Source organism: Benincasa hispida, chromosome 5 (genome assembly GCF_027475165.1).
Source record: "Benincasa hispida cultivar pf3 chromosome 5, pf3_genome.v1.1, whole genome shotgun sequence".
Taxonomy (NCBI): Eukaryota; Viridiplantae; Streptophyta; class Magnoliopsida; order Cucurbitales; family Cucurbitaceae; genus Benincasa; species Benincasa hispida.
In genome coordinates this window covers 20,687,807-20,713,999 of record NC_143482.1, presented here as the reverse complement: position 1 = coordinate 20,713,999, position 26,193 = coordinate 20,687,807, and the positions used below count along the sequence as shown (strand labels likewise).

General features: G+C 35.3%; 2 protein-coding genes and 1 long non-coding RNA gene across 3 annotated transcripts; 2 read left to right on the top strand and 1 right to left on the bottom strand.

The window, feature by feature from the left end:
* Window positions 1-1,051: 1,051 nt before the first annotated feature.
* LOC150035969 (uncharacterized) lies at window positions 1,052-1,480 on the top strand. The gene has a single exon (XM_090313529.1). The coding sequence runs from the start codon at window positions 1,052-1,054 to the stop codon at window positions 1,478-1,480; it is 429 nt and encodes a 142-aa protein (XP_090169655.1).
* A 136-nt stretch (window positions 1,481-1,616) lies between these two features.
* On the top strand, window positions 1,617-3,239 carry LOC120078416 (uncharacterized). Its single transcript, XR_005482010.2, has 3 exons — window positions 1,617-2,161; window positions 2,260-2,328; window positions 2,903-3,239. It is a non-coding gene; the product is annotated as an uncharacterized LOC120078416 (long non-coding RNA).
* A 1,702-nt stretch (window positions 3,240-4,941) lies between these two features.
* Window positions 4,942-25,362, bottom strand: LOC120078415 (E3 ubiquitin protein ligase RIN2-like). The gene is made up of 13 exons (XM_039032686.2): window positions 25,097-25,362; window positions 24,113-24,546; window positions 21,453-21,530; window positions 20,882-20,968; window positions 20,677-20,798; window positions 17,111-17,207; window positions 16,887-16,992; window positions 11,346-11,503; window positions 11,124-11,261; window positions 10,977-11,044; window positions 10,656-10,886; window positions 9,802-10,180; window positions 4,942-5,678 (listed from the first exon to the last, which is right to left on the bottom strand). The coding sequence occupies exons 2-13, from the start codon at window positions 24,350-24,352 to the stop codon at window positions 5,622-5,624; spliced, it is 1,761 nt and encodes a 586-aa protein (XP_038888614.1). The 5' UTR covers window positions 24,353-24,546; window positions 25,097-25,362; the 3' UTR covers window positions 4,942-5,621.
* Between the last annotated feature and the right edge of the window lie 831 nt (window positions 25,363-26,193).

The following is a 26,193-nucleotide window of genomic DNA, read 5'->3' as shown; positions in this document are numbered from 1 at the left end:
CGATGCCCTTAGTCGAAAGGTAGCTCATTCGGCTGCCTTGGTCACTAAGTAGGTTTAGTTGTGTAAAGATCTGGAACGAGCAGAGATCGCGGTGGCAGTGGGGGAAGTCACTTCGCAGCTAGCTCAATTGACAGTGCAACCAACCTTGAGGCAGAGGATTATTGTTGCACAGCAGGGTGATCCTGACCTGGTTTAGAAGGGTTGTCAGGTAGGGTCAAGCCAGGAAAGTGAATTTTCTGTGTCAGTGGACAAAGGTCTTTTGTATCAGGGACGGTTGTGCGTCCCAGCAGATGATGGCCTGAAAGGGGAACTGTTGGTAGAAGATCACAACTCTCTATTCTCGATGCACCCAGGTAGTACCAAAATGTACCAAGATGTGAAGTGGTATTACTAGTGGCCCATATGAAAATGGAGATAGCTGACTATGTCAGTAGATATTTAGTCTGTCAGTAGGTGAAGGCCCTGAGGCAGAAGATAGCAGGCTTGCTACTGTGCCAGAGTGGAAACGGAAGAACGTGGCTATGGATTTTATTACGGGTTTGCCCAGGACAGCGAGGGTTTCTCAGTGATTTGAGTTGTGATAGACAGACTCTCCAAGGTGGCACATTTTATTCTAGGAAAGCCCACCTATGCGGTGAGTAAGTGGGTTTAGCTATATATGAAGGAGATAGTAAGATTGCATGGTGTGCTAGTATCAATTGTGTCCAGGGACCCTCGTTTCACCTCTAGTTTTTGGAAGAGCCTCCAGGCAGCTTTAGGGTCGCGGTTGAACTTCAGTACAGCTTTTCACCCCCAAACTGATGGGCAAACAGAATGTTTAAATCAGACGTTAGAGGACATGTTGCGCACTTGTGTGTTGGAATTCTCAAGGGGTAAGGACTCTCACTTACATTTGGCAGAGTTTGCTTATAATAATAGCTATCAAGCTACCATTGGCATGTTGCCGTTTGAAGCTCTTTACGGCAGAGGTTGAAGGTCCCTTGTTTGCTGAGGTGAGATTAGGGAGAGGAAACTGGTGGAAACTGAGTTAGTGGAGTTGACGAATGAAGCCATGCAGAAGATCAGGGCTAGAATGCTAGCAGCGCAAAGTAGACAGAAAAGTTACGCGGATGTTTGGCGTAAAGATATGGAGTTCGAAGTAGGTGAAAAAGTGTTCCTGAAAGTGGTGTCGATAAAGGGTATCCTGAGATTCGGGAAGAAGGGTAAGCTAAATTCGCGTTTTGTAGGGCCATTCGAGATCTTGGAGCGGGTTGGCTCTATGGTTTACCATTTGGCCTTGCCACCGTCTCTTTCCACGGTCCATAATGTCTTTCATGTCTCCATGCTGAGGAAGTATTTAACGGATCCGTCTCATGTGGTGGACTTTGAGCCCTTGCAGCTGAATGAAAACTTGAGTTACAAGGAGAAGCTCGTGCAAGTTGTAGCCAGAGAGGTGAAAGTTTTGCGTAGCAAGGAGGTGCCACTGGTGAAGGTTCTATGACAGAACCATCAGTTTGAGGAAGTAACTTGGGAGTGAGAGGACGAGATGAGAGCACTGCATCCAGAGCTCTTCCAGGATTAGAACTTTCAAGGACGAAAGTTTATTAAGGGGGGAAGAGTGTGACGACCCAAAGATTTGTACTTTAAAAAAAACAAGAAGAAAGAAAAAAAAAAGAAAAAAAAAAGAAAAAGAATTGATGGTTAATTTAGGAAAAGAAAGAGGGAATTGGGGTTATAAAGGTGATTTGGGGGACTTCGAATTGCGTGCAAAGGAAAAAAAGAATCTCTCTTTCTTTTCCCTTCTTCTTCCTCCTCCAGTCGCACGTCTCCCCTCACTGTGCAGTCGCTGCCGCCTTCTTCTTTTTCGACAAACCTTCCACTTCCAGCCGCGCTCATCGATCGCCTTTTCTTCCCCGTCCGCCGCTCGATTGTAGGTTCTGATTATTTCAACTGCGTAGAACTTCGACCGCCTCCAGCCGCTCGACCATGGGTCTCCAGCCCCGCAAGATTCCAGTCGTTCCAGTCGCGTCGTGGGCTTCCAGCCGCGCCGAGTTATTCAATCGTTTTCTTCCGTCTCCATTCTCCATCCGCTAGCCGTCGATTAAACCCCAAGCGTCGCCCGCCTGTCGTCGGTTCTGGTCGCCGTTGGATCGCGGCAGTTCCAGCTGATCTGTCTGTTGAGGTAAGTTCGATTCTTTTTTTTTTTTTGGCAGTCCATTGTTATTTGGGATTCTTGGGTCTAACCTAACCTTCACCTATGGAATTCTTGATTGGTTTCAGGAATTGTGGCAGTGAAGGAGTTTTTTTAGCAGAGTGAGGGTTCGTTTTGGGACAGTTTGTTATCCTAAGGTAAGTGGTTTACTGCCGGTTTTGCCCTAAGATCTTGATAAGCCTGCTGAAAAATTCTTATGACATGTATGAGTAAACTATGATAAAATTTGATATGGGTAACTGTGTTGAAGTTGACGTATGAGAATAGTTGGGTAAACTGTGATAATGTGATAAGGCTTGATGTATGAGTAGACTAGGATAATGTGCTAAGGTAGGTGTAAGATGTATGGGTAATTATGCTGACTCATGGCCTTGATTGCATGCTTTTGGTCGTCTGAGGTTTTAATGACTGTTAGTTTCCGACTTTATGATTATATGCTTATGTCCATGATTGTATGCTTATGTCCATATGAGATTTTGGTTACGGTTAGTGTTACCATTGGGCTATGCTCATCGCTGTGAGCCTTCGGGCCCACACCCTATGCTTGTGTCCTTTTTGGGATCACCACTTGTGTTTATGCCTGTGACCTTTGTGTCACTATTTATGAAATCATGTCTTCGGGTAGATTCGCCCCTTATGCCTCTTTGTGTCACTATTTATGAAATCATGTCTTCGGGTGGGTTCGCCCCTTATGCCTTTCTTATTTTTCAGGTAAGGGTAATGACAGACCGGTGCATGACAAGAGAGATCAGTGACCATTAGGACCTTTCGCACTTAATATCATGTTTTTTTTTTTTGGAGTCTGATTTAGGAGTTAGGTGTCTTAAACTCTCGTGCAAAATTTATTAATTTTATTATTTGACTATTTAATAGTTTTCACTTTTAAATTTGGGGTGCCTCGAACGGTAAATTTATTTTATTTTATTTTATCTTATTTTTGTTTTATTATTATTTAAACCGTCAACTTAAATACCTTTAAACAAGATTGTAGATTGATTGAGTTTGTAACCGTGTTTTATAAGATAACAACATACTTTAACTATTAAAACAAGTTGTTATTGAACCTAAGTGAATATGCTGCTTATTTTTGTTATAAGTTTTAAATGCTAATTCATTTTATAACTCTTATAGAACTATAGACATGCTATAACATGCAATTAAGCATTCCATACTTTAATATAACAATTATATTAAACTTATGAAACTCTATCCATGCATACTATATATTATAACTAATTTATATCATATGATTATGCATGAAATATGATTTTCTATGGTAGGATTTTAAATCTACATGCCATACAATATGCAAATACATGTTTAATTTAAATATAACATACATCACATGCATAAAATATTTAAACAATACTGATATGGACTAACTTTGGCATCCTCAAAGTGAGAATTGAGGAAAGAGAGCAAGAATTGTGGGAGAAACAAACTGAGAAGGAATGAGAGCAATGTGAGTAGAAGAGCGAGATTGAGAGATTGAGAAATAGAAGCTAGATCTAAGTATGAGGAGCTAGCTCATCACGTATGTATTTTCATTGTTTGGGTAATTTCACCCAACAATGCAAAAGACCAAAAACCTTAGGTTTTTAAAAGTTAGGTCAAGTTGAACCCCATACAAAAATCTCATATATATTCACCAAGTCATCTTGCCACATCATGTACTTAATCAATTTTATGTTTAAATTTAATTGATCTATTGGTTGAGGAACCTTTTAAACATATTCTTAAAAATTTAAGGATTAAAATGATAAATTTAAAATATTAAAGACCTAATACACCTATTCTTGAAAACTCAATGACTAAAAGAGTATTTATTGCTTAAAATTTTAAATTGTCATTGATTTTGTTTCTAAAATTACATGGATGTATTAATGACCTCTTCAATTAGTTTTTTTTTTTTTCTAAAATTGCATGGATGTATTAATGACCCCAGTATATCTTTAATTAGTTTTTTTTCTTTTTGTTAGTACAATAGTAGATAAGAAATTCCAAATCACAAACCTCTTAATTGTTTACATATCCATATATCAATTGAACTCTACTTAATGTTTACACATCCACATAGCAATTGAATTGAACTCACTTGCTTTGACATGTCATTTAATAAGTAGAACTATGCTCAAATGGGTCAAAATAAATCATTGGGCATCTTGTAAAACCTTAAAAATCATGTTTAGTTTGACGTTTATGGCACCATGCTTGTTGCTATTGCCTTCCTCAATAATTTACAAATGGAACTAGCAATTTTCTTGGGTGATCAAACCACACATTGTTTACTTAGTTCCTCTCCTTCTCAACTTGCCTACCCACTAAGCGTATAACTTCCATTGGAAATAAACCTTGGTGGGAACTAGGACCAATGCAAGATTATAGTTTTTTCTTCCCCCTTTCAAAAGAGAAAAATTTACATTCTTGCTTTATTAAAAAAAAAATATCAATAAAAAAATTCTCAAAGGAGAGAATACGTGTCAATTACTAATAGGCCAAGATTAAAAGAGTAAATATTTCCATTCCCTAAAATCAAAGGTGGCAAATTTGGAAGAATTTCAACTTGTTTTCAAACAATACCTAGATTTTAATATAACGTGATTGACTTGGTTATGTTTGGACTAGTTCTTTCAAACCGATGCTAACCCGAACCAACAGCCGTTGAGATTGGTTTGAGTGATATTTTAGATTTTTTGGTTTTTCCCATGCACCCCAACTTTGAGTACTATAATTCAACATGGGAAAGAATCTGAATAAAATGACACATTATCATCACCAAATTTGATTTACCAAACATCTCAGAATCAAGTGCATGCAAAACAAAGATCATCAAAGATTCATCAATCCATGGGTACATAACTTTATCCAAATTGCATCTGTCAAACGATACTTGAAATGCAAGTAAGCCCCATCTTATTCTGTATCCTCCTATCTCTTTAGCTGCAATAACTCTAAGCTGCAAAGAGATGTTAGGGGAGAAACTACTGGCTTACAGTTAAAAACAGTACAACAATATATACATCACTATGTACAATGGCCAAATACTCCATTTATTATGGAGGTTTTTGCTAAGTGATGTAGACAAATACACAGTAGTTCGGGGTGAGAAGGTGGGATCGGGAATGCAGTGATCTGCAATCTGCATCTCAGGAAAGAAAATGAGAGTTTTACATTCACACCTTTTTCTCTTGAAACTGAGCTGGATACGATTGGCTACTTGAAATCATATGTAAGTTTAATATTTATAAGGAGAAAAAATTACGATCAAATGCAGAGAAAAAGAACGACAAGAAGAAATTGTATGTCTGTTGATTTAACCGATGTGATTACCTTTACCTATCTTCTCCTTGAGCTTTAGCTACCTGGGGAGGGTAGGATCCGAGGATATCAGGTGAAGCACAAGCAAACAAGGATGTCACGGGAATGACAATCACATTTGAAGAAGATTATTCACAGTGACTGTGACAGAATTAGTACGCTGCAAGTCCTGCAAAATGGGGGATCCCTCTAAAGCATACAGAAAGAGATGGAGCATATTGCAAAAAATGTCTTACGATGAATGTAAACTAGTGTTGACCCCATTTTTCGTAGACAATATATGATTGTAAATAAAAACAGAAAAGCTTATGTTGCATCAAAAGAATATTAGTTGCTACATGCAACAACCTATTACAACAAATTGTCAATTACTACAGGAGGTATATCAAAACACTATTAATTCCAAAAACTTAAGTTGTACAATAAATTTAATTATATTGATACTTCAACCAAATATTTGAAATAAGTATGGATTCTAAAGGGATAGAAAGACTGGAAGAAATGATTAATAGTGTAATGAAACTAATTACATTTCTTGAGAAAGAGCAAGTTTTGAAAGTCTATGGGGTTGCAGTCTCTATACCAAACACACCGTTTAAATACTTTTTAAAAGATACTTTCCTAAAGGCACGTTGAAGTGTGTGCAACTGATTTTTAGAAATCTTAGACTCAGTATAAGAACACCATGTTAATTATAAAGGAAAATTTTCTGCAGTCAAATGCTCTACCACAGAGCTATGGAACTATAAAGGTAATTTTCTGATAGAAATATTAGTAAATAGTTAGGAAAGGTGTAATAAATATAGGAAGTGAGGAAAGGGGGAGTCAGGTATTAGGTTAGTGAATTAGGGCTTAGAGTCCAAGTACCTCAAATGACTTGGTTTACCTTGTAAGTTCTTTATCTTTTGGTTCCATAGTGGATACTTTCTGACTGGTATAGGGTCGTTCGGTTCTAACCATGGATCCAAACTTAGGTTACAAGATGTTGACGTTTTTACGTGAAGGGATAGATCATTAGATGAACCAATGGAAGGAGCAAACAAAGTAAATATTCCAATCCTTTTAAGATCACAATGACTCAAATTTTCAGAGAGAGAGGAAGAAATGCATAAAGGTAAAAAATAATAATAACTATTAAAAAAAACTAAATAATAAAAAGTACCCCTAGTTCAAATCAATAATAACCCTAAACTTTCAAATGTTGTAATACAACTTGATGAGAGATGTTCGATTTCCTTTTATATCTTTGTACTGATGATTGTGTATTATGTATATATTTATTATCGATCATTGTAATATTTCTTTCATCATTGGTTGATGGTCTTTCTTCTATATAAGAGGACCTTATATTTGTTTTAGATGAGTAAGAAGAAATGCAATAATACTATTCTTCTCCTCTAAATTTAAGTTGGTATCAGAGCTAAGTTTTGTGTTCAAGAGCCAGTGAAATCATTTCCTCTCCAATCAATATTAATCTCCACTTGTTGGGTCTTCTATAAATTTTCAAGCCCAGAAGTGAAAAGGGAATATTGAAGTATTGATATGATTAAATTCACAACATTTGGGAGTTAAGGAAACCAATAGGATATTAAATCCTAGATAGGTGCCACCATGAATTGAACCCATGACCTCTTTTCTTTTTTCTTGAAATAGATAACCCATGACCTCTTAGCCCTTTATCGAGGTCTTGCCCCGCGACCCCCCCGATGGTGGTTGGTTTTTTAATTTTGAAAATTATGCTTATTTTCTCCTACTTTCTTTACAATGGGTTTCATCTTTGTCAAGGAAAGATTGGAATTCTGAACCAAATTTTAAAAACGAAAAAAAGATTTCAAAAACTACCTTTTTGGATTTCAAAAACTTCTTTTATTTTTTAAGTTTGATTAAGAATTCAAGTGTTTCTTTAAGAAATGTGAAGATCAGAGCCATACTAAAGAAATAGTGAGCAAATAAGCATATTTCAAAAATAGAAAACTAACGAAAACATTATCAAATAGCGCCTTAAGCTTTTAGGTTGATTAGTGATTTAATAAGAGAGAATCATTAAAGTATCACAATTCTTCAACCAACATTATCAACCTCTATCCATAAAGATGGAAAAGGCAAAGGAAAGATCAAATGCCCTAAAATGTTATCCGTTATTAACCTTCCACCGTCATGAACCCCCTGGAGAAATAACATCATTAATATAGTATAGGTTGTCTTCAATTTCATCTACAGCGGCATGAATTGTAGAGGTTGAGAGCTCAGTGCATATGGTTCCCTGGTTGAATCAACGGGAGGAGTTTACACATCTCGAAACCACAAGTTTCAATAAGAGAAGACAATTTGGCAGGTTTTGAGGATGGAGGAAGAGGAGTATCATTTTCACCTTGAAATATGAACCAAAAACTTCAGAATAAGAATCTTCTATAACATCCTCCGAGTTAGGCTGTGTAGCTGATGCTACACTCCTCATGCTAACGTCAGATTAAACATCAGAATCATCATCAAGTAAAGGAGAAGTAGGGTCCTTAGTCGAGTGGATAACTCTAGTTAATAAAGAATTTAGATTCGAAGGGAAGAAAACAATTTGGTTGCAAGTATTGGGGAGTAAGGAATTGAGGGATCAGAAGGTGAAGAGGCATCTTGCCTCACAAGAGGAGCTAAAGACTTCAACAACCTTTTTCAATTAAATCGGCATTCAAAGAATTATCCTTAAGGATTGGATGAAATGAAGGATAGGGCCTCTATTTACAAGAATAAGACAAATGATAGGCTACAATAAAACAATTTTTACCTTATTAACACTGAGGCTTTGTGGACTCAAAAGCCTTAAGGGAAGCTTCAAAAGGTGTTTAAGAATCCACAAAAGGAGCATTTTTTTTTAATGGAATTTGAATCAAAGACTCATCAGCCACCCGAGTGTCAACAATAAGGCTCGTGGTATTATTTGTAACCTCTTCGAAATTTGGAGTTTCAATAAAATATGAAGCTTTAGATGCTGTATTATTTTTTCAATAAAATTACCAAAAGTGAACGCTAATCTTCTTCCACCACTTCCTTTTCTTTTTTCACCCAAAAAGAATGAGAAAACTTCACACTGGAGGATAAAACCTTAATACTTTTAACAATATCCACATAAGATCTTGCATTTGTCATCTTAGGAAGATCCACATGCTGATCATTTGAAATTAGGCCACAATCTTCATATTTCTTAATGAAACCTCTTAGCAAGAGTCTAATTGCAACATCCTGAAATTTCAAGTGAATTCAAATTAATTATCTTAAATTTATTGGATTTTATGTTCCTTTTAATTTTGGTTTTTGGAGCCAATATTCTGGAAACCTATGAGTTAAGTTACTAAGATTATGATAACATGTTTATGGTTTGATTCGAAATTTGGATGTTGTATGTTGCATGTTGCATGTTAGATTGATGGTAATTGTTAGCCCATCTCATGTTGTGAACCTTCAAGTTCATTTCGTATGTTCATTTTTCAGTATCCCTATGAGATCGTCACCTATGTTTATGATTGTGACCTTCCAAGATCACTACTTGTGAAAACATGTCTTTGGATTCACCCCTAATGCTTATGCCTATGATACGTGATGTACATCTATGTCTCTATAGGAAGGCTATCAAGTTCACTTAATGGACTCAGTAGTGGATCACTTACTGAGTATTTTTGTACTTATCTTTTCCTATGATATGGTTTTCAGGTAAAAGCAAGAATAGATCGGCAAATGAAAAGAAGAATTTGTGACCATGCCACGGGACTCGACGGATGCATTCGCTCATGTTTTCATGTTTTCATGTTTTAAATTCCAGTCTCGATGTATAAATCGAGGGCTATTGTTAGACACTTTTTAGTTTTCTAGTTTTGTTTTATAGCTATTAGGGGTATCCCGATCAAATATTTCAACTATTTAGATTTTATAAAAGTTATTTACTTTATAAAATTCATTTGGTTCTAGTCAAATTTATGAAGATGATCGATTTAAGATGCATGCATGTAGTAATGGCCTAGTACAAATCCTAGGAAGTCAGTCGTTACACTAATATAGTAAAATGTATTCAATTTGTTTAATAAGTATTTAACGTGTATTTATCGTGTTTAATATGTGACCAATACATGCCACAAGCTTGGAAAATCTAAGTGGTTGATATTTTTCATACTTAGATACACCCTCCAAATTGAGGTTCACTTGATTCAAGGTCGGAAACATGAAGGGAACCAATAATTTTAAGTAATACTAAAATCTACAACCATAAGCCAGAAGATTATCAGGAGAGGTGAATTCGAATTTACCTGGAAAATCAACTCATCAGGGACATGAGGCAGAACTTCTCGTACTGTCTCAGCCATGGCAAGTATATTGGCTAGATTGTCATTTGAAGCACGCGGTACATTCATATTTAAACCACCCATACTACCAGGATGTCTTCCAACAACATTCCGAGGAATTTGGGAACCGCCAGCAACAACCTGTGATGGATTAAGAGGCCAAAGGCCCCAAGCAGAATCTTCAATGGATGTCTGGGCATACGTTTCACCAACAGATGCAAGATGTCTCATCATCATCTGAACTCTACCCAATCCAACAGATCTAGCAGCATTTGATGGACCAGCTCCATCCACGCTCTGGCTAGCCCAATCATGCAACCAACTTGGATCAAGACTTGTGCTTCTATAAATAAAGGGAGAGAAAAGAATAACCGTAAATAGTCCAATAGAATGAGTCTCATTGCAATGGTGGTCAACTAGGCCATTAATTTAGAAGCATGTTAATAGAAAAGGCAAATCGATTAGGCCCCAGAAATTAAGAAGTAGCATATTTCATTTCCTTCTTTTAAACCTTAATTAGCATTGTCATCATATTTTTCAAAAGAACAAACTTAATCAAGGAGCTTTCTCCTCAATAATTTATGGATTGAAAAGTACCATAACCAACGTGGTAGCTTCTCTCAACCCCTACATTGATCAACTTTTTTGAGTGGCTATAACCATTCCAATCCCATAGCTTAGAACCCAACTATTATCCATAAAACTAAAATTAAACATAACTGTTCAAAAAGTTTTAGATGAAAATATTAAGTGTTCCAAAGAAACTCAATTACTCATGCTTGGAAATGGAAAACAAAATTTGTAGGTTCGGGACAGACCTCCAAGGACTGCCTTCAACATGATTCTGTGTCTGATTGGGGAAAATCCCAGCAGGGAGGGTGGGTATAGTAGAATTCTGTCGATTAAGACCTGCACTTATCTGACGAGCAAGCTGCTCATCGTTAAAAGTTTCTCCTACACGAGGATTTACATGACTTTCTTGTCTGCCTACAAAAAGTGGCTTTCGACAAGTAGGGCATGAATAATACTCATTTAAACCTTGATCCAACCTGGAATGATAGTTGAACTGTAATTAAGTGCCACTGTTTTACATACTTGAAAATATGAACTAGTTGCAAGGGCAAAGTACATAATCATACCAAGATCTCAAGCAAGCAAGATGAAAAAGGTGGTTGCAGTTTAACTTCTTAGCCTTGGCCATAGGTTCCTGTCATTACCGTACTTTATCATACTTTGATCAATTAAAACCGGAGAAACAAAAGGCGATTAAACATAACATTATATACCCTGCAGATAGCACATTCGTCATCATATGCTTGAAGCTCTTCAGGTGTTGCATCAGGAAGAGCTGCGTGTAAAGCACCTAACGCTTTCCTCAATCTCATGAAACCTCTAATTCGCTTTACAATTGCACTTAATAAGGCCTGCTCCAGTGAAACAGGGTCATGAAACAATTTGCAACCAAAATTAATACATTAATGATGTACAAATGGTCATATAATATTTACACGAATGTTCAAGAAGAGAACTGCATCCACAAGATTAAATGTCATCCCATGAAGTCGCCATATATGCACATAATGACCAAGTGCCATTAGTAATGTTGCCATGTCGAGGAAAAATCCCAGATTTCGGATAAGACTGCCTTTCAATTCCCACAACAAACCTGCCATTATACCCATTACTCAGAAACTTACAGCCTAAGGTTGAAATCAAGCATCAAGAAGTATAAATCTTAAATTTGTGAAGGTAAAAGATATATTGACTATATTGATATTCCATTTGTGCAACATAGATCTTCTTATATAGAAGAGAGGCCCATCACAAATTAAGGAAAACGAATAGCAATGCAGAAAGAAAATATTGACAAAGAAATGTTTCTAAATAATAGGAATTCTAACACCCTCCCTCAAGCTGGTTTAAAAATACCTTTCATAGCCACTTTATCAATCATTTTATCAAATTGTTTCTTAAATCACCGATTGATCCAAAAGCTTAAAATGAAGGGTGAAGGTAAATTTAATATCATATCACCTAACACTCTCCTCCGTTGTGGGCTTCAAATATGTATAAAACCCAACAAGTGGAAATCAATATGAATTGGAGAGGAAATAACATGGCAGAGGCTTGAACATAAGAGATTTACCTTTCAATCTCTCATTTGCGTTGGTTTGAACTATCCTTGGTGGAGTTATAGGATCCAATTCATGATTTCTTCTCCAAAAAAGATCGTCCCTCAAGCTGGTTTAAAAATACCTTTCATAGCCACTTTGTCAATCATTTTATCAAATTGTTTCTTAAATCACCGATTGATCCAAAAGCTTAAAATGAAGGGTGAAGGTAAATTTAATATCATATCACCTAACACTCTCCTCCGTTGTGGGCTTCAAATATGTATAAAACCCACAAGTGGAAATCAATATGAATTGGAGAGGAAATAACATGGCAGAGGCTTGAACATAAGAGATTTACCTTTCAATCTCTCATTTGCGTTGGTTTGAACTATCCTTGGTGGAGTTATAGGATCCAATTCATGATTTCTTCTCCAAAAAAGATCGTCCCTCAAGCTGGTTTAAAAATACCTTTCATAGCCACTTTGTCAATCATTTTATCAAATTGTTTCTTAAATCACCGATTGATCCAAAAGCTTAAAATGAAGGGTGAAGGTAAATTTAATATCATATCACCTAACACTCTCCTCCGTTGTGGGCTTCAAATATGTATAAAACCCAACAAGTGGAAATCAATATGAATTGGAGAGGAAATAACATGGCAGAGGCTTGAACATAAGAGATTTACCTTTCAATCTCTCATTTGCGTTGGTTTGAACTATCCTTGGTGGAGTTATAGGATCCAATTCATGATTTCTTCTCCAAAAAAGATCGTCCCTCAAGCTGGTTTAAAAATACCTTTCATAGCCACTTTGTCAATCATTTTATCAAATTGTTTCTTAAATCACCGATTGATCCAAAAGCTTAAAATGAAGGGTGAAGGTAAATTTAATATCATATCACCTAACACTCTCCTCCGTTGTGGGCTTCAAATATGTATAAAACCCACAAGTGGAAATCAATATGAATTGGAGAGGAAATAACATGGCAGAGGCTTGAACATAAGAGATTTACCTTTCAATCTCTCATTTGCGTTGGTTTGAACTATCCTTGGTGGAGTTATAGGATCCAATTCATGATTTCTTCTCCAAAAAAGATCGTCCCTCAAGCTGGTTTAAAAATACCTTTCATAGCCACTTTGTCAATCATTTTATCAAATTGTTTCTTAAATCACCGATTGATCCAAAAGCTTAAAATGAAGGGTGAAGGTAAATTTAATATCATATCACCTAACACTCTCCTCCGTTGTGGGCTTCAAATATGTATAAAACCCACAAGTGGAAATCAATATGAATTGGAGAGGAAATAACATGGCAGAGGCTTGAACATAAGAGATTTACCTTTCAATCTCTCATTTGTGTTGGTTTGAACTATCCTTGGTGGAGTTATAGAATCCAATTCATGATTTCTTCTCCAAAAAAGATCGGGATGACCTTGGATTCATTCGTTTAGCTAAGTTTAAGTCATTCAATGAAAGATATTTCGAATGTGCTATTTGGCCCCCTACTGGTGGTAGGAAAAATATGCATATTCCAGCTAGTTTCTTGAAGAAAGTTTGATGGTTTTCTGGGAAATGATTAGATATCTTTTGGGCAAACCGGAATCTTGTTTGTTGTTCTCCAGTTGGTTCGATGTTGGTGAGTACGGATTTGGTGAGTCTCTTTTTTTTTATTATTATTAAAGACAACTTTCATTGAGAGAAAATGAAAAAATATAGGGGCATACAAAAAACCAAGCCCACAAAAAAAACCCTCAAAGAAACGGGGTTCAAATAACTAAATTCTTGCCTAAAGAATAGTTTTTTTTTCTCTTTTGAAAAGGAAACGAGTCTCTTTATTGATATAATGAAATGAGACAAAGCTCAAAATACAAGGAGATGAACCTGGGAATCTCTACTAGGTTGACACCCACATAGCATCCTCATCATGTCTAAATACTGAAACATCTTCATCATGGCATGCTTTTATTTTTCCAGCTTAATTGTTTCCTAAAGAATAGTTACAAAAGGTCTTCGAAATCGAAGCCCAAAAGGAGATATAAAACTTCACCAAGGACCAAACAACACTAGTGTCCCCCTCCAAACCTCTAAACACTGTTATTTCTCTCAACCCATACCACCCACAGAATAGTGCACACCCCCGCCTCCCAAAGGAAGCAACCCTTCTCCCTGAAAGGTAGATGGAGGAGGAACTCCTTGATCGAAACACTAATGCTCCTCTGTGGAACCTACATGAAACCAAACTCCTAGAAAAAGCAGTTCCATATTGACCTCGCAAATTCACAACCCCAAAGTAGATGATCTAGGTCTTCCTCCGCCTTTCGACAAAGAATGTAGCAAAAGGGGCCAACTGACAAAGATAATTTCCTCGAAAGGTAGTCCAAGAGTTCACACAACTCAGTAAAACTTGCCAAGAAAGAAATTTAACTTTCTTCCTCCACAAAATATCAAAAGGATTTGGTGAGTCTTTAGCTCCCGCTCTCTTAAATGATTTGAAGGTGCCTAGAAACTTTCAGATCGTTTCTCAGCCGTTTGACTTTGATTCCTTTTGTTGGTTAGGAAAGATAAGGAACTTCAACAATTTGTTTGTTGTTTCTAGATTGTTTGCCTACCATTCTTGGAAGGAAATTCGTCTCGCTTTCGAAGAGACTATTTTCAGTGTAAATTTCTAATCAATCCTCTCATGACTGAATAAGGCATTAATGAAACTTGATGATAGTTTTGCTAATATGGACTTCGATAGAACGTGGCGGGAAATTGGTTCCTTGCATTTGAAAGTTGAAACAGGTCTTACAAAGCACATTGTCATCCGATGCTTATTGTGAGTCATGGAGGTTGGCTTTCAATTAAAAACATATCTTTGCCTTTTTGGACTCGTCCTACTTTTGAAGCCATTGGGGAAAACCTTGGGTGTATGGTTAGCATTTCTTCTGAAAATCTAAATTTCTTGGATTGCTCTGAAGCCAGTACTGAAGTTCAAAAAAAATTGTGTGGCTTTCTCCCAGCTCAAATTGAAGCTAAAGGTTCAACTGATAATAATTTTCACCTTAGATTTGGTGATATTTTTCCATTAGATTCAAGTGTATATTAAAACTAAGTGTTGCGTATTCTTATATTTCAGAAATGGTCTATGTTTGTGTTTCAGAACACTCCTGCTATTTCAGAACACACACATGCATATTAAGAGAACTAAAATTTCTAACTATTTCAGAAATTCACGTGCCACCATCTATATGTCATGTTATGTGTCAATGTTTGTGTTTTGTGCTTCTTTTGAACAAGATACAAACATTCGTGCTTATAAACTACAGGTTTTCATACATTATTGAGTTTTTTACATAAATTTGAGCATGTAATAATTAATCAAACATAAGCATGTAACACTTGGTTTTTAGATATCACTAGTGTTCAAAATCAACAAAAATTCAAACGGCTTTATATTGAACAATCATTTTGTTGTGTCAAACTACAAATTATAGTCAATTTTCGGTAAAATCATTGGTTAAGCATCTTTCTTTGGCTTCCCCTCTTGATAATTGTTTAAAGAAAGCTTTATGGAAGTCCAAAAGTCCCCGGAGAGTGAGTAATACAGTTTGGATCATGCTGTTTGGGCTGCTTAACTGTTCTTCTGTTTTACAACAGAAGCTGTCTTCTCACAGTTTATCTCCTAATTGGTGTGTTTTATGCAAAACAGAAGAGGAAGATCTACAACATTTATTCTTTGATTGTGCCTATGCTAGTAATTGTTGGAGATCTCTTTTTGATTGCTTTAATATTTGCTGGGTTTTTGGTAATTTCAAGGAAATGTGTGAAGATTCTTGTAGGGCCAATCTTAAAGAAAATTCCAAATCTTTTGTCGAGCAGTGAAGGCAATACTTGTAGAACTATGGTTTGAAAGAAACCAAAGAGTGTTCCAAGACAAGGAAACTCCTTGGTTTGCTCGTTTTGAGGCTACTAGGCTTAATGCTTCATTGTGGTGCTCTCTCTATAAGCCCTTTGCAGCATACTCCTTACAAGAAATAAGCTTGAATTGGTGGGCTTTCATTCATACGGATTGCTAGGAGCTTGAAGACTTTGGATTCAGCAGCATGGATTTCTAGCCTTCGTTCAGCATTCATTTTTGGTTTATATATTTTGGTTTTTGGTTAATTTAGTGTTTGATTTGTAGCCATATTGTTTGGAATAGGGTTCGGATATTTTACTGTATTGCCTTATTAAGAGTTCTTGTAAGTTATAGTTTCCCTTGTACTCATTTGTGTAATGATTGGCTGGGTGTTTACCAAGCCTAGTGAAGATTCATTTGTATATTTTTGGATATGATGAAGGCACTAAAGGGGTGTCAACCTAGTTGAGATGCCTAGGTGCGCTTGCTGATCCTCTATTTCTGTTTTGTTACTATTATATATCATTTTACTTTGAGCATTAGTCTCATTTCATTTACTCAATGAAGAGGCTTGTTTCCTATTTCAAAAAATTATAGTCAATTCTATATTATATTGAAATTGCCCATGGATACTGCAGATAGTCGATCTTATACTAATATAATAAATTTGGATAGTGCATTACCAGAGTACAGATAAGGGTATATAGAGAATATTAATAAGGGCATGTGGTAATTAGATAGGATGACTTGATTATAGAATGATGGATTAAGGGTTTTTGGAGGGAGGTCATATTTTGGATTTATCATGGTGGAAACTGGAAAGTTTGTGGAAGTGAGATAGCCTCTCGAAAGGTTAGGGATATATTGTAATTTCTTTAAATATTGTAATATATTCCTATCTTTGTGTTACTAGTGTTTTCTGGGTTTGGGATCCTAGCATGCATCTATAGCCAATTTAGATCTTAGATGCATCTCTAAACCCTTAAATTTTAGTTTACTCTTTTCAGAGGCTCTAAATGGAATATTAAATGGGCCAGTGTGTTCAAAATGATAATACCAGGTATTGTCATATTAAAAAACTTGGAGATTTGACAATCTGAGTTGTTTCCAGCTGAATGATGAAGCCATATATCAAGTAACTGAAAGCCATGAACCAAAATCGCCTGCAAAAGTTTCCATATGCCAATCGATGAAATGTAAAAATAATAATGAGCAGATCAACTGAGGGCAATATGATCACAAATAGAAATCATCATCCTGAAAAAATTCCAAGGAATTTACCTGTAATGTCTCAAAAGCAATGCTTAAAGGCTCAAAGAACAACAAAAGAAACAGAGATAAACCCAGTGTTCGGTATATCATCAGACAGAATCTTATCCTGCAGAAACCAGGAAAAGATGGGGGCAAATCCTCAGTAATTCAATAATAAAAGCTTCAACTGCATGGCACAATTAATCAAAGACTCTTGTTTCACTTGTAGAAATAATCTGTATTACTGGATAAAACTAATTCTTCTCCCTTCTCTCTCTCTCTCTCTCTTTATCCCTCCCTCCTAACAACTTAACTCAAAGCCTCATGAATACTTTGAAAAAGAGACTTAATGCATAATAACGAGAGAAAAACAATAACCCCACCCCACAGTTTAAGAGTAGGTAGGCAAAATTGAAGTCTTAGGGGGCCAAACTAGTCACGGTCAAACAAATGTTGCTCTTCAAATTCCGTCATCATCCTCCTTTCCCATCCACTTTTTTCAAGCTGAATCAAATCTTATCTTTTTTTAGGCTATTTCAGGCTTGAGAATTAACAAAGGTAAATGTCACATTTAGGTCTCGATTGTGATCCTCACAACTTGGATAGGTGGGTGGCGGCTTAAGTTGGGTGTGAGGTGGGAGTCTTTCTTTCTTCTTATTTAGGTCTTCCTCTGAGGCATAATTCCAAAGTATTGCGTCTTGAGACCTGTAATTAGTAAGGTTTGAAATAGGCTTGCTTCTTGGAGAAGAGTTTTTTTCCCCCCTGAAAGGTGGAAGGCGCACCCTTAGACAATCGATCCAAGTCGCATTCCAATACATTTCTTTTCCTGGTTTAAAATACCTAGAGTGGTTTGTAAGATCATTGAGTAATTGATGAGGGATTTCCTGTAGGAAGGGGTGGAGGAGGGGAAAGGTTCTTATCCAATATCTAGTCATGTGGGAGGTGGTGTCTAGACAACTGGACCTAGGTGGGCTAGGCTTGGGAAATGTAAAGGTAAAAGCCCTTCTGTTTAAAGGGCTTGGGCGATTCCACCATGATTCTAAGACCTTATGGCACGTTAGTATTAGCAAGAATGGTCGTCATCCTTTGGTGAACTTCTAGAAACCCATAGAAAGATACTTCAGCTGAACTTCCTATCCTTTTCCAGTTTGTTAATACACAATGTGGTGGGTGATGGGACAAAATGTTACTTTTGGTAGTATGAGTGTCTTCATGCTCATCGCAAGCAACAATAATGACCCATTACAAATTCCTTATCATTTGGTTTATGAAACGCCCCACTGATCTTCCAATTGATGATGAACAAGTTCAAGTTTCTTTTCTATTTGTTTGAGAAAAAATTCCCCATCTTTTTTTACAATATCTTGGTGGACAGCTCCTCTTTGTACCCATTCAAGACTCCAAATCCTTAAGTAGCATCACTTGATTGCTCCTTATGAACATTGTCTTTATTATAAGAAAAGAGTGTGTCCTTGTGTGGTGGGATGGAAATTTGTAGTTCACACCACTAAAAGAAAAAATTCCAAATTTTTGTTGGATCAACTGGTGGTGGCAGGAAAATACAAAAAATAGATAACTAAGATGATCAGTTATGATTTAGAGATCATGTATAAGCTCATAGTTAGAGATCATGTATATGCCAAAACTTGGGAATAGGGCAACCAATGCCCTTTCGAGGATGCCTACTTCAATTGACTGAGTGTGGTTGGCTGCCTTAACAGAACCTTGCTTCAAGCAAGTTTTGGATCAAGATCTACAGGCCATTAAGCAAAAATTGGTGAAAGGTGAGGATTTTCGCTTCAGGTACTCACTGAGAGGTGAGTTATTCTACTTTAAGTGCAAGATAGTATTACCAAATGACTTCTATTATGTTCTTGTTATAGGAATTTCACACTTTGCCCACTGTAGGACCTGGGGATGTTTTGAGAACCGACCTATGCTTGGCTTGTGAAGTGTATTTGAAGAGATGAAGGCGACTATAGGACTATTTGTAACCAATATGTTATTTCTCAGCAGGCTGAATACATAGCACCGGCAGGCTTGCTTCAGGTTTTGCCTATTCTAAAGCATTTAAAGGAGGACATTTCACCCATGGAATTGGGCTACCAAAATGAAGGGGGTATGATTCAGTTATGATAATTGTTCCAGAAAAGGATCCTATCTTCACCATCCTATTCTGGGAAGAATCAACTAGGCGCCAAGATAGAAAATTATTCGACATGGTTTGGGACATGTACTTTGCAAAGATAGACAATTGAAGAGGAGCATCGTTTATCATTCCCAGACAGACAAATTACAATTGCCAAGATAGACAAGGTGGTCAACTAGGGTCTGGTATTTTTTCTTCACTGCTTTATCATGCATTCGCTACAAAAGTGGCCTAGTAGGCTGGCTTGTGTGTCAGCTTAAATTGGAGTTCATTTATCTAGGCGGACGGCTAGTCTTGTTTAATTTAATAAGTTTTTCTTGAGTTGTACGAGTGTTGCTTTGTTTATATCCCTTTTTCGGGAGTTTTGTGTAGTTTTTGGGTGTTTTATTGACTCTTTTGTTGTAAGCTTTAAACAGATGGTTAGTCATCTTTATATGGATATGATGAGGGTGCTATGGGGTGTTAATAGAGATGCCCAGATGCACCTCTTGATCCTCTATTATCAATTGTAATTTGAACATTAGCCTCTTTTCATTATATAATGAAAAGTTTTGTTTCAGTTTCAAAAAACTTAAAAATAAATTAAAAAAAAAGTAGGCTGCCTTGTGTGGAATTTGACTACAACAACATCACTTACCACATCTATCTACAATCAACTCCTTTAGGCCACTCCCACTACCCTACCCCACTCTACTTTAAAAAAAACAAAAAAACAAAAAAAAAACAAAAAAAACAAAAAAAAACAAAAAGAAACAAAGCTTTCCTTGAAATAATGAAAGAGGCTAATGTTCACAGTATAGATGTAGAAACAATTAAAACTTGTTAAATACACTTAAAACTAAACAAAATCCAAGCTAGAAATTAAGCTGGTAAGAAAAAAACAGTCTAATTAAGACAAATATCTTGAATGGAAAAGTCTGCAAATAATTTGGAGAGAGAGCGCCACTTTTAACACGATAATTTCATAATGTTCGGACCAAAGTGTTACATCGCATATATTAGATGTGGTTTTGTTCTACCTATTGCTCAAGTGTACTTGGCAAGTTCTTGTTTTGTTTCGTTGCCTTATAGTTTGAGTATTAGTCTCTTTTATGAAAAGTCTTGTTTCCTTAAAAATAAAATAATAATAATAATAATAATAATAAATAAATAAATAAATAAATAATGAAAACCCCTAACATTTGGGCTTCTAAATCGGCTAACACCTTGAAATATATGAAGAAAAGGTATATAAGTAGGTAAAGAAAAACTAAGAAATTATAACTTATAAATAAACAACAATCTAATTCATGTTTTGTTTTGCAAGGAAAAGTATAATTCTAACGAAGTACAATATAATAAAAGCATATTAACAGTAAAAACACCATTATTTCATTAATGAAGCCAAAGATTCAATGTCCCCAAAATTTTGGACACCTTTAAGCTAAGAAGAAATATTCATCATTACCCAGAAAGGTCAACAAAGAGGACCAGCAATAATACAGAATATACACGGAAGTATGTCCATGATGTGGCAGAAGGTGATGCATTCAGACGTTCAAGACGATCTCTAGCCAATGCTTGAAACATCTGTACAATGTCTTGATGAAATAAGCCAAGTATTTACATGAAACTAACAAATCGAAATCCAGCATGAAAATTGCAGTATGTACCTTCAATGAACATAAGACAGCCAACCAGATCGACCACAATGCAGCATGATATTTTGTTGGAGGAACAACCAGAGGCAGAAATGTTCCCTGTCCCACGTTCATTAACAAATACAAATTTACAAAATCGTAAACATTACCCCACGGCCCCATATACTTAATGTAATTATATATAGGAAAGTTGGCCATAAGCAAAGGTTTATTTCTGGTTTCTTTGGGAAGAACAGAACGCCAGGATCTTCTGGGATGGTTTCTCTAACGTTGAAAACTTTCTAGATTTGATTTTATTTCATGCTTTGTACTGGTGTAAACATTTATATCCTTCTTGAAAACATTTATATATTTTTCATGATTATAATCTTTCTTCTTTGATATCTAATTGGAGATCCCTTATGTAATTTGCCTATTTGTGTTGAGAACAAATAATTTCATTCATAAAAAAATTTGTCTCTAAAAAAAAAAATATACAATTATTAAAAACCAAGAATAATGTGTTCCCACCTAAAGGACGTGAAATGCTGTACAAAATAACACGGACAAAATTTTAAAGGAGATCGAGTTGGAAGATACTAACCTTGTAAATGACATAATTAACAAGGCGCTCCACCAACTTCCGACTCTCAGATGAATACAGCTCAACAAAAAATATGGTCTGCTGACAAAATAAATCTACAAGCATCAAAACAAACATCTTGGGGAAAAATACAAGCAATAATTAAAGCAATGCCACTGTTCAAATCATATATTTGGATTTTAGGGAAATCATACATGTCAATTTTGATGAAATCATCTTTGTTTTTTTAAAAGAGACTGGTGCTCAAAAGATACAAACTCTAGCAGGGAGTGAACAAAGTAAAGTAATTACAAAGGAAAAATAAAACCATCACATTTAACCAAGCCTTCAATAAAGAAAATTCAGCAAAAGGCTTGGAGAGAGAACATCATAAATCAACCCAATAGAACTCAATCCACAATACTAGGTCTTATAAATCACCTCAATCTCCTTGTATGCCTACATTGGAATATAAAATTTAGCACATAATAATTAAGCTTTCTACCTACCCCCTCGAGAACAAAAGAGGGAACCTCTTTAAATTGCAGACCACACGCCTTGATTAAAGAGGAAAACTTTTCCAGTATCAAACCGACTACTTAATGATATTATTCTATATGAAATCATAGAAGTGGGGCAGTCAAACTTGATGGGTGTCCGAAAAAGAGTTTTTAAGTCATCTAAAACAGAATCCTATGCTATATTTTCGTCTAAAAGGTGACTATGATGCTGAAAGTCAATTTCCACACTATTTATATAGTATACTAACATCAAATTCACAATCCGAGACCTCAATATGGGGAGAAAGAGTGACCATTGTGTAGTGAGTTTGTTTTAGAAGAAGATGTTAAAACCTTATAAAAATGTAAACCATTGAGCCCAGTATTACGGATTTCCCCACTTAAGTTCTGTGATGAATCCTTAGGAAGAACTTCTTTCTCAAAGTTGGTACAAGCTTCTTCCTTGATATCATCATTAAGTAGGGAGGCATTTGGATCTTGTGATATCGTCATTAGCTTCTTTACCTCTACACTTGAAAGGCCACAAAGAAGAGTAATTTTATTCTTGGTAGACTATTGAAACATTTCGTCCAAGATTTTGTACATACAAACAATGGGAAAACAATTGATTTTGGTCTTCACTTGCTTTCATATACAAAACACAAACTGAAGGGCTGTAAGTTGTAATTTGGAGCATTAGCCTCTTTTCAATTTCCTTAATGAAAAGTTAAAAAGTATCATTTTCTAACTAAAAACTGAAGGCTTCAAGGGTACTGAAGGCAATTTTCTTGCAGCTTTTCTACGGTATTTACACCTCCATTTTGTAAAATCCATATGAGAACATCTTCCTTCCTTGGAGATTTTAACTTCTAACAAGCTTTTCAACAAACCTTCGGAAATATTAGGTGAATTATTGAGACTCCGTACCAAGATTTGCACTGTAAAGTTCCCTGAAGAATCCATCGTCCCAATTCGGGTGCCTTCTCTTGCTTGCAGCACAGAACCCTCCAACAGTACTGATAAAGAACGAAACTCCCCCATTTCTTCCTCCCTCAAATTCCATCTAGTAGTAATCCTCTGAAACATAAGCTTCCCTATTTCCTCCTTCCTCAACGGAGCTTGTGGCTTTAGAAGGGCTCAACTTCTACTTCCACCACCATTCCTACAACCCATATGCCACCCTTTTCATGCTACATATATATCAAGCTTTAGAAATTTTGGTGCAATCACTTGCATCTACTTTTCTGTAGAATAAACATCCATTTTCTCGGAAAAGGACAGGTCAATAGATGTGTAAAGCAATAGGATGTTCTCCTAGATGTTCACTCTAATTCTAAACATTATTTGATATGATAATAAATGTTGAATTTAGTACTAACATCGAAATTACTACTTTAAACAGAAGGACAAGAACTCTCCTCTCAATAAAGTAGACAATACATATGATAATTTTGAACAAGTCAAAATTATCATAGATACCTAGATCAAAAGCCAACCTCTGAAAATAAAAAGATCAATTACGGTCATTTTATTCAAATTGCTTGAGCAAATCAAAGCCTAACCAAGCTATTAGTACAACCTTTACCTAAATGTAAATATTTGTGCCTCCCACCACACCACAAAGACAGTAGAACCACACTGCCAACCGCAAGCCCAAAACTAACCTGATGAAATATATCTATGTTCCTTTGCTTTGTTTTCATAATGCAAGTGCAGTTGGATAATCTACAAAATTGAGCTGAGTTAGTAGTTAAAAAGCCTTCGTGAGCATTGGTTAGTGAGGAAGCCGATAGGTAGAAAGTTAGCAGACTAACTGTCAGTGTGCTACACTTGGCAGCTCTTTTGAACCATTTCATCTTTATCTGATCTAAAAGTAAACTCTTACTCACATTAGTGTCATCCGAATTTGCATATATTTTGCCCTCAAAGTCTTTTTCTTTCTCTCTCTCTCTCTCTTTTGACATTTATTGATGATTTCTTCTCTAGAACTTACAGAGTTAAACCATGTCACTCATATAAAAGAATAAATGACCATAGAGAAAAATAGCACAATAACAGGTTCAATTAACCTTCCAAAACCACACTACAGATATTATGTGGTATTGCTGCACTAAAATTAAGAGTTTGTAGCTGCATACTTCTTTTGCAACACACTTCTCCCAAAATAAATAACAAACTTACCTTTAGAAATAGTATGAGTAGAACAAACACATTAAGTGCAAAATTAGCCAGCAGTCCGACTGTGACGTAGGAACTTAAGAGCAAATCAATGACGCGGCCGGTATTCTCTGTCTTAAAAGGATTTTCGCCAATTATTTTTTCTGACCTTAAGTTATCTATTGATAACTCTGTCCATAACTGAAGACCAATAAAACTTAACACTGTACATGCTGCAGAAATTGCTATATAGCTGACACCCATTGATGTTAGTTTTAGTAACTTTACTATGACCGAACTCCAGGAAAACCATCACAATGGAAGCTGCATTGTTCTTTGATACTAATACTCAGCATCATCATCAGAACATGGAACAAAACAAGGAGCCTAGCTTTATACTCTCAGCTTCTGAATCAATTTATTTGTTGCAACCCTCCAATCCAAAAGAAAACCAGTACCTGTCAGAAATGACATCAGTTGAAATGGCCATATCTAAAAAGAGAATTTCTCAAATCAACAAAAACCCAGGTTCAAGTAAGGAAACCTCTTGATTAATTTAAATAACGCAACAGTAAAAGTTACTGGATATATGTATCATTTTTTTTCAATATAACCTTTAAGCATTAAAAAACTCCCTCAATTCCATGATTATTATAAAATCTCAAGGTGAGTCTTAAAAGTAATTCATCAAATAGAGTAGCCTGTAAATTCTAATGGCGTAAAGAACAAAAGGATAGCCAGCTCGGAGAAGCAATATTGCCCAAAACATCAAAAGCTATGCAGCAAATTCAATCCAATCCGTGATTACATATCATAAAACTTGAAAATTGAAAAAGAAAACCCCACAAAAACCCGGTAGCTAAAACTCAGAAATCATGCAAAATGAGCTGAATACAGGAAATCTAATCAAAGAATTTCGACCAATTAGACAGAGTTTAGGGGATTGATCAAACTGAGAGACAAAAAGAAACGATTAATCAAATGATGCAGTTAGGGGAAATCAAGGACCTGATTCGATCAAGATGAAGCTTCCGTAGCGTCGGTGCGAGTCTCCGTAATTGCAGATCATCAACTTCGCATTTCTCAAAGAGAAATTTTCGGTTTTCCTTTTATTTTAATACTTATTTTTTTTTTAAGAAAAATACTTAATTTATTTTGGCGGGTGTACGTCCGTGAGATGCATTGTTCCTTTTTCTTTCGACTCTTTTCTTTTATTACAATAAAATATTCATTTTTAGTCCAAACAATATATTGTTTGAATATTATTTTCATTCGGATGGTTTTGCATTTGATTTATTTCCCTTTATACTTTGAAAACTGTCCATTTTAGGGGTCGTTTCGATAATTTTTTGTTTTTTATTTTTAAAAATGAATCTTGATATCTAATTGAGTTTTTTCATTTTAAAATTGTTAAGATTGTTTTTTAAAAACGGATTTTTAGTTTTTTAAAATACGCGTATTAATATGTAATAAAAATGTCTTGTGTTTGGACTATCAATTATCAAATTATAGGTATGAATATTACAATGTTGTTTTATTTTTATTTATTTTCTATTTTATAATAACAATTTTTATTTGTTTTATATTAACATAAATGGCAAATAATGTCAAAAATATATTCTTGTCTTACCCTTTATTTCCACATTAATTCTTGTTTTAAGTATATCTTAATATTTTTTATTAAACAATTTTAAAATTCAAAGTTAAAATGGTTGGAAAATATGAATTACAATTATTGCTATTGTTATTTTAATTTAGAAACATACAACTCTTCATGAGAGAGTTATTTTCGGAAAAATGACACAATATTAATAAAATGATATATTTTTTCCTCAAATGATATTAATAAATTAAAACTAAAATTATTATTGTGATCTTGAATTTCGTCGATAAGTTTATTTTTGTTATTTTTCTTCATTTCATTTGTGATTAGTCCATGTATTTAAAATATTGATAATGTTTATAAATATGAATTTCTTTAAAAAAAAAAAAAAAACTTGACTCGATTTTATATTTATTAAAAAAAAAGTCATAAAAAAAACGTTATAGATAGATTATTTTAAATGGAAAATTTGCTAGAAATATTTTCAAATATAGCAAAAAAA

What these genes read in the sequence shown, in the direction of transcription:
- LOC150035969 (XM_090313529.1), top strand. Translation starts at nt 1,052, where the DNA reads ATGCAGAAGATCAGGGCTAGAATGCTAGCAGCGCAAAGTAGACAGAAA.
- LOC120078415 (XM_039032686.2), bottom strand. Translation starts at nt 24,352, where the DNA reads ATGGGTGTCAGCTATATAGCAATTTCTGCAGCATGTACAGTGTTAAGT. An exon ending in TTAATTATGTCATTTACAAG is followed by an intron (nt 20,969 to 21,452) that starts GTTAGTATCTTC and finishes AACGTGGGACAG; the next exon opens with GGAACATTTCTGCCTCTGGT. An exon ending in ACGAATGTGCTATCTGCAGG is followed by an intron (nt 11,045 to 11,123) that starts GTATATAATGTT and finishes CGGTAATGACAG; the next exon opens with GAACCTATGGCCAAGGCTAA.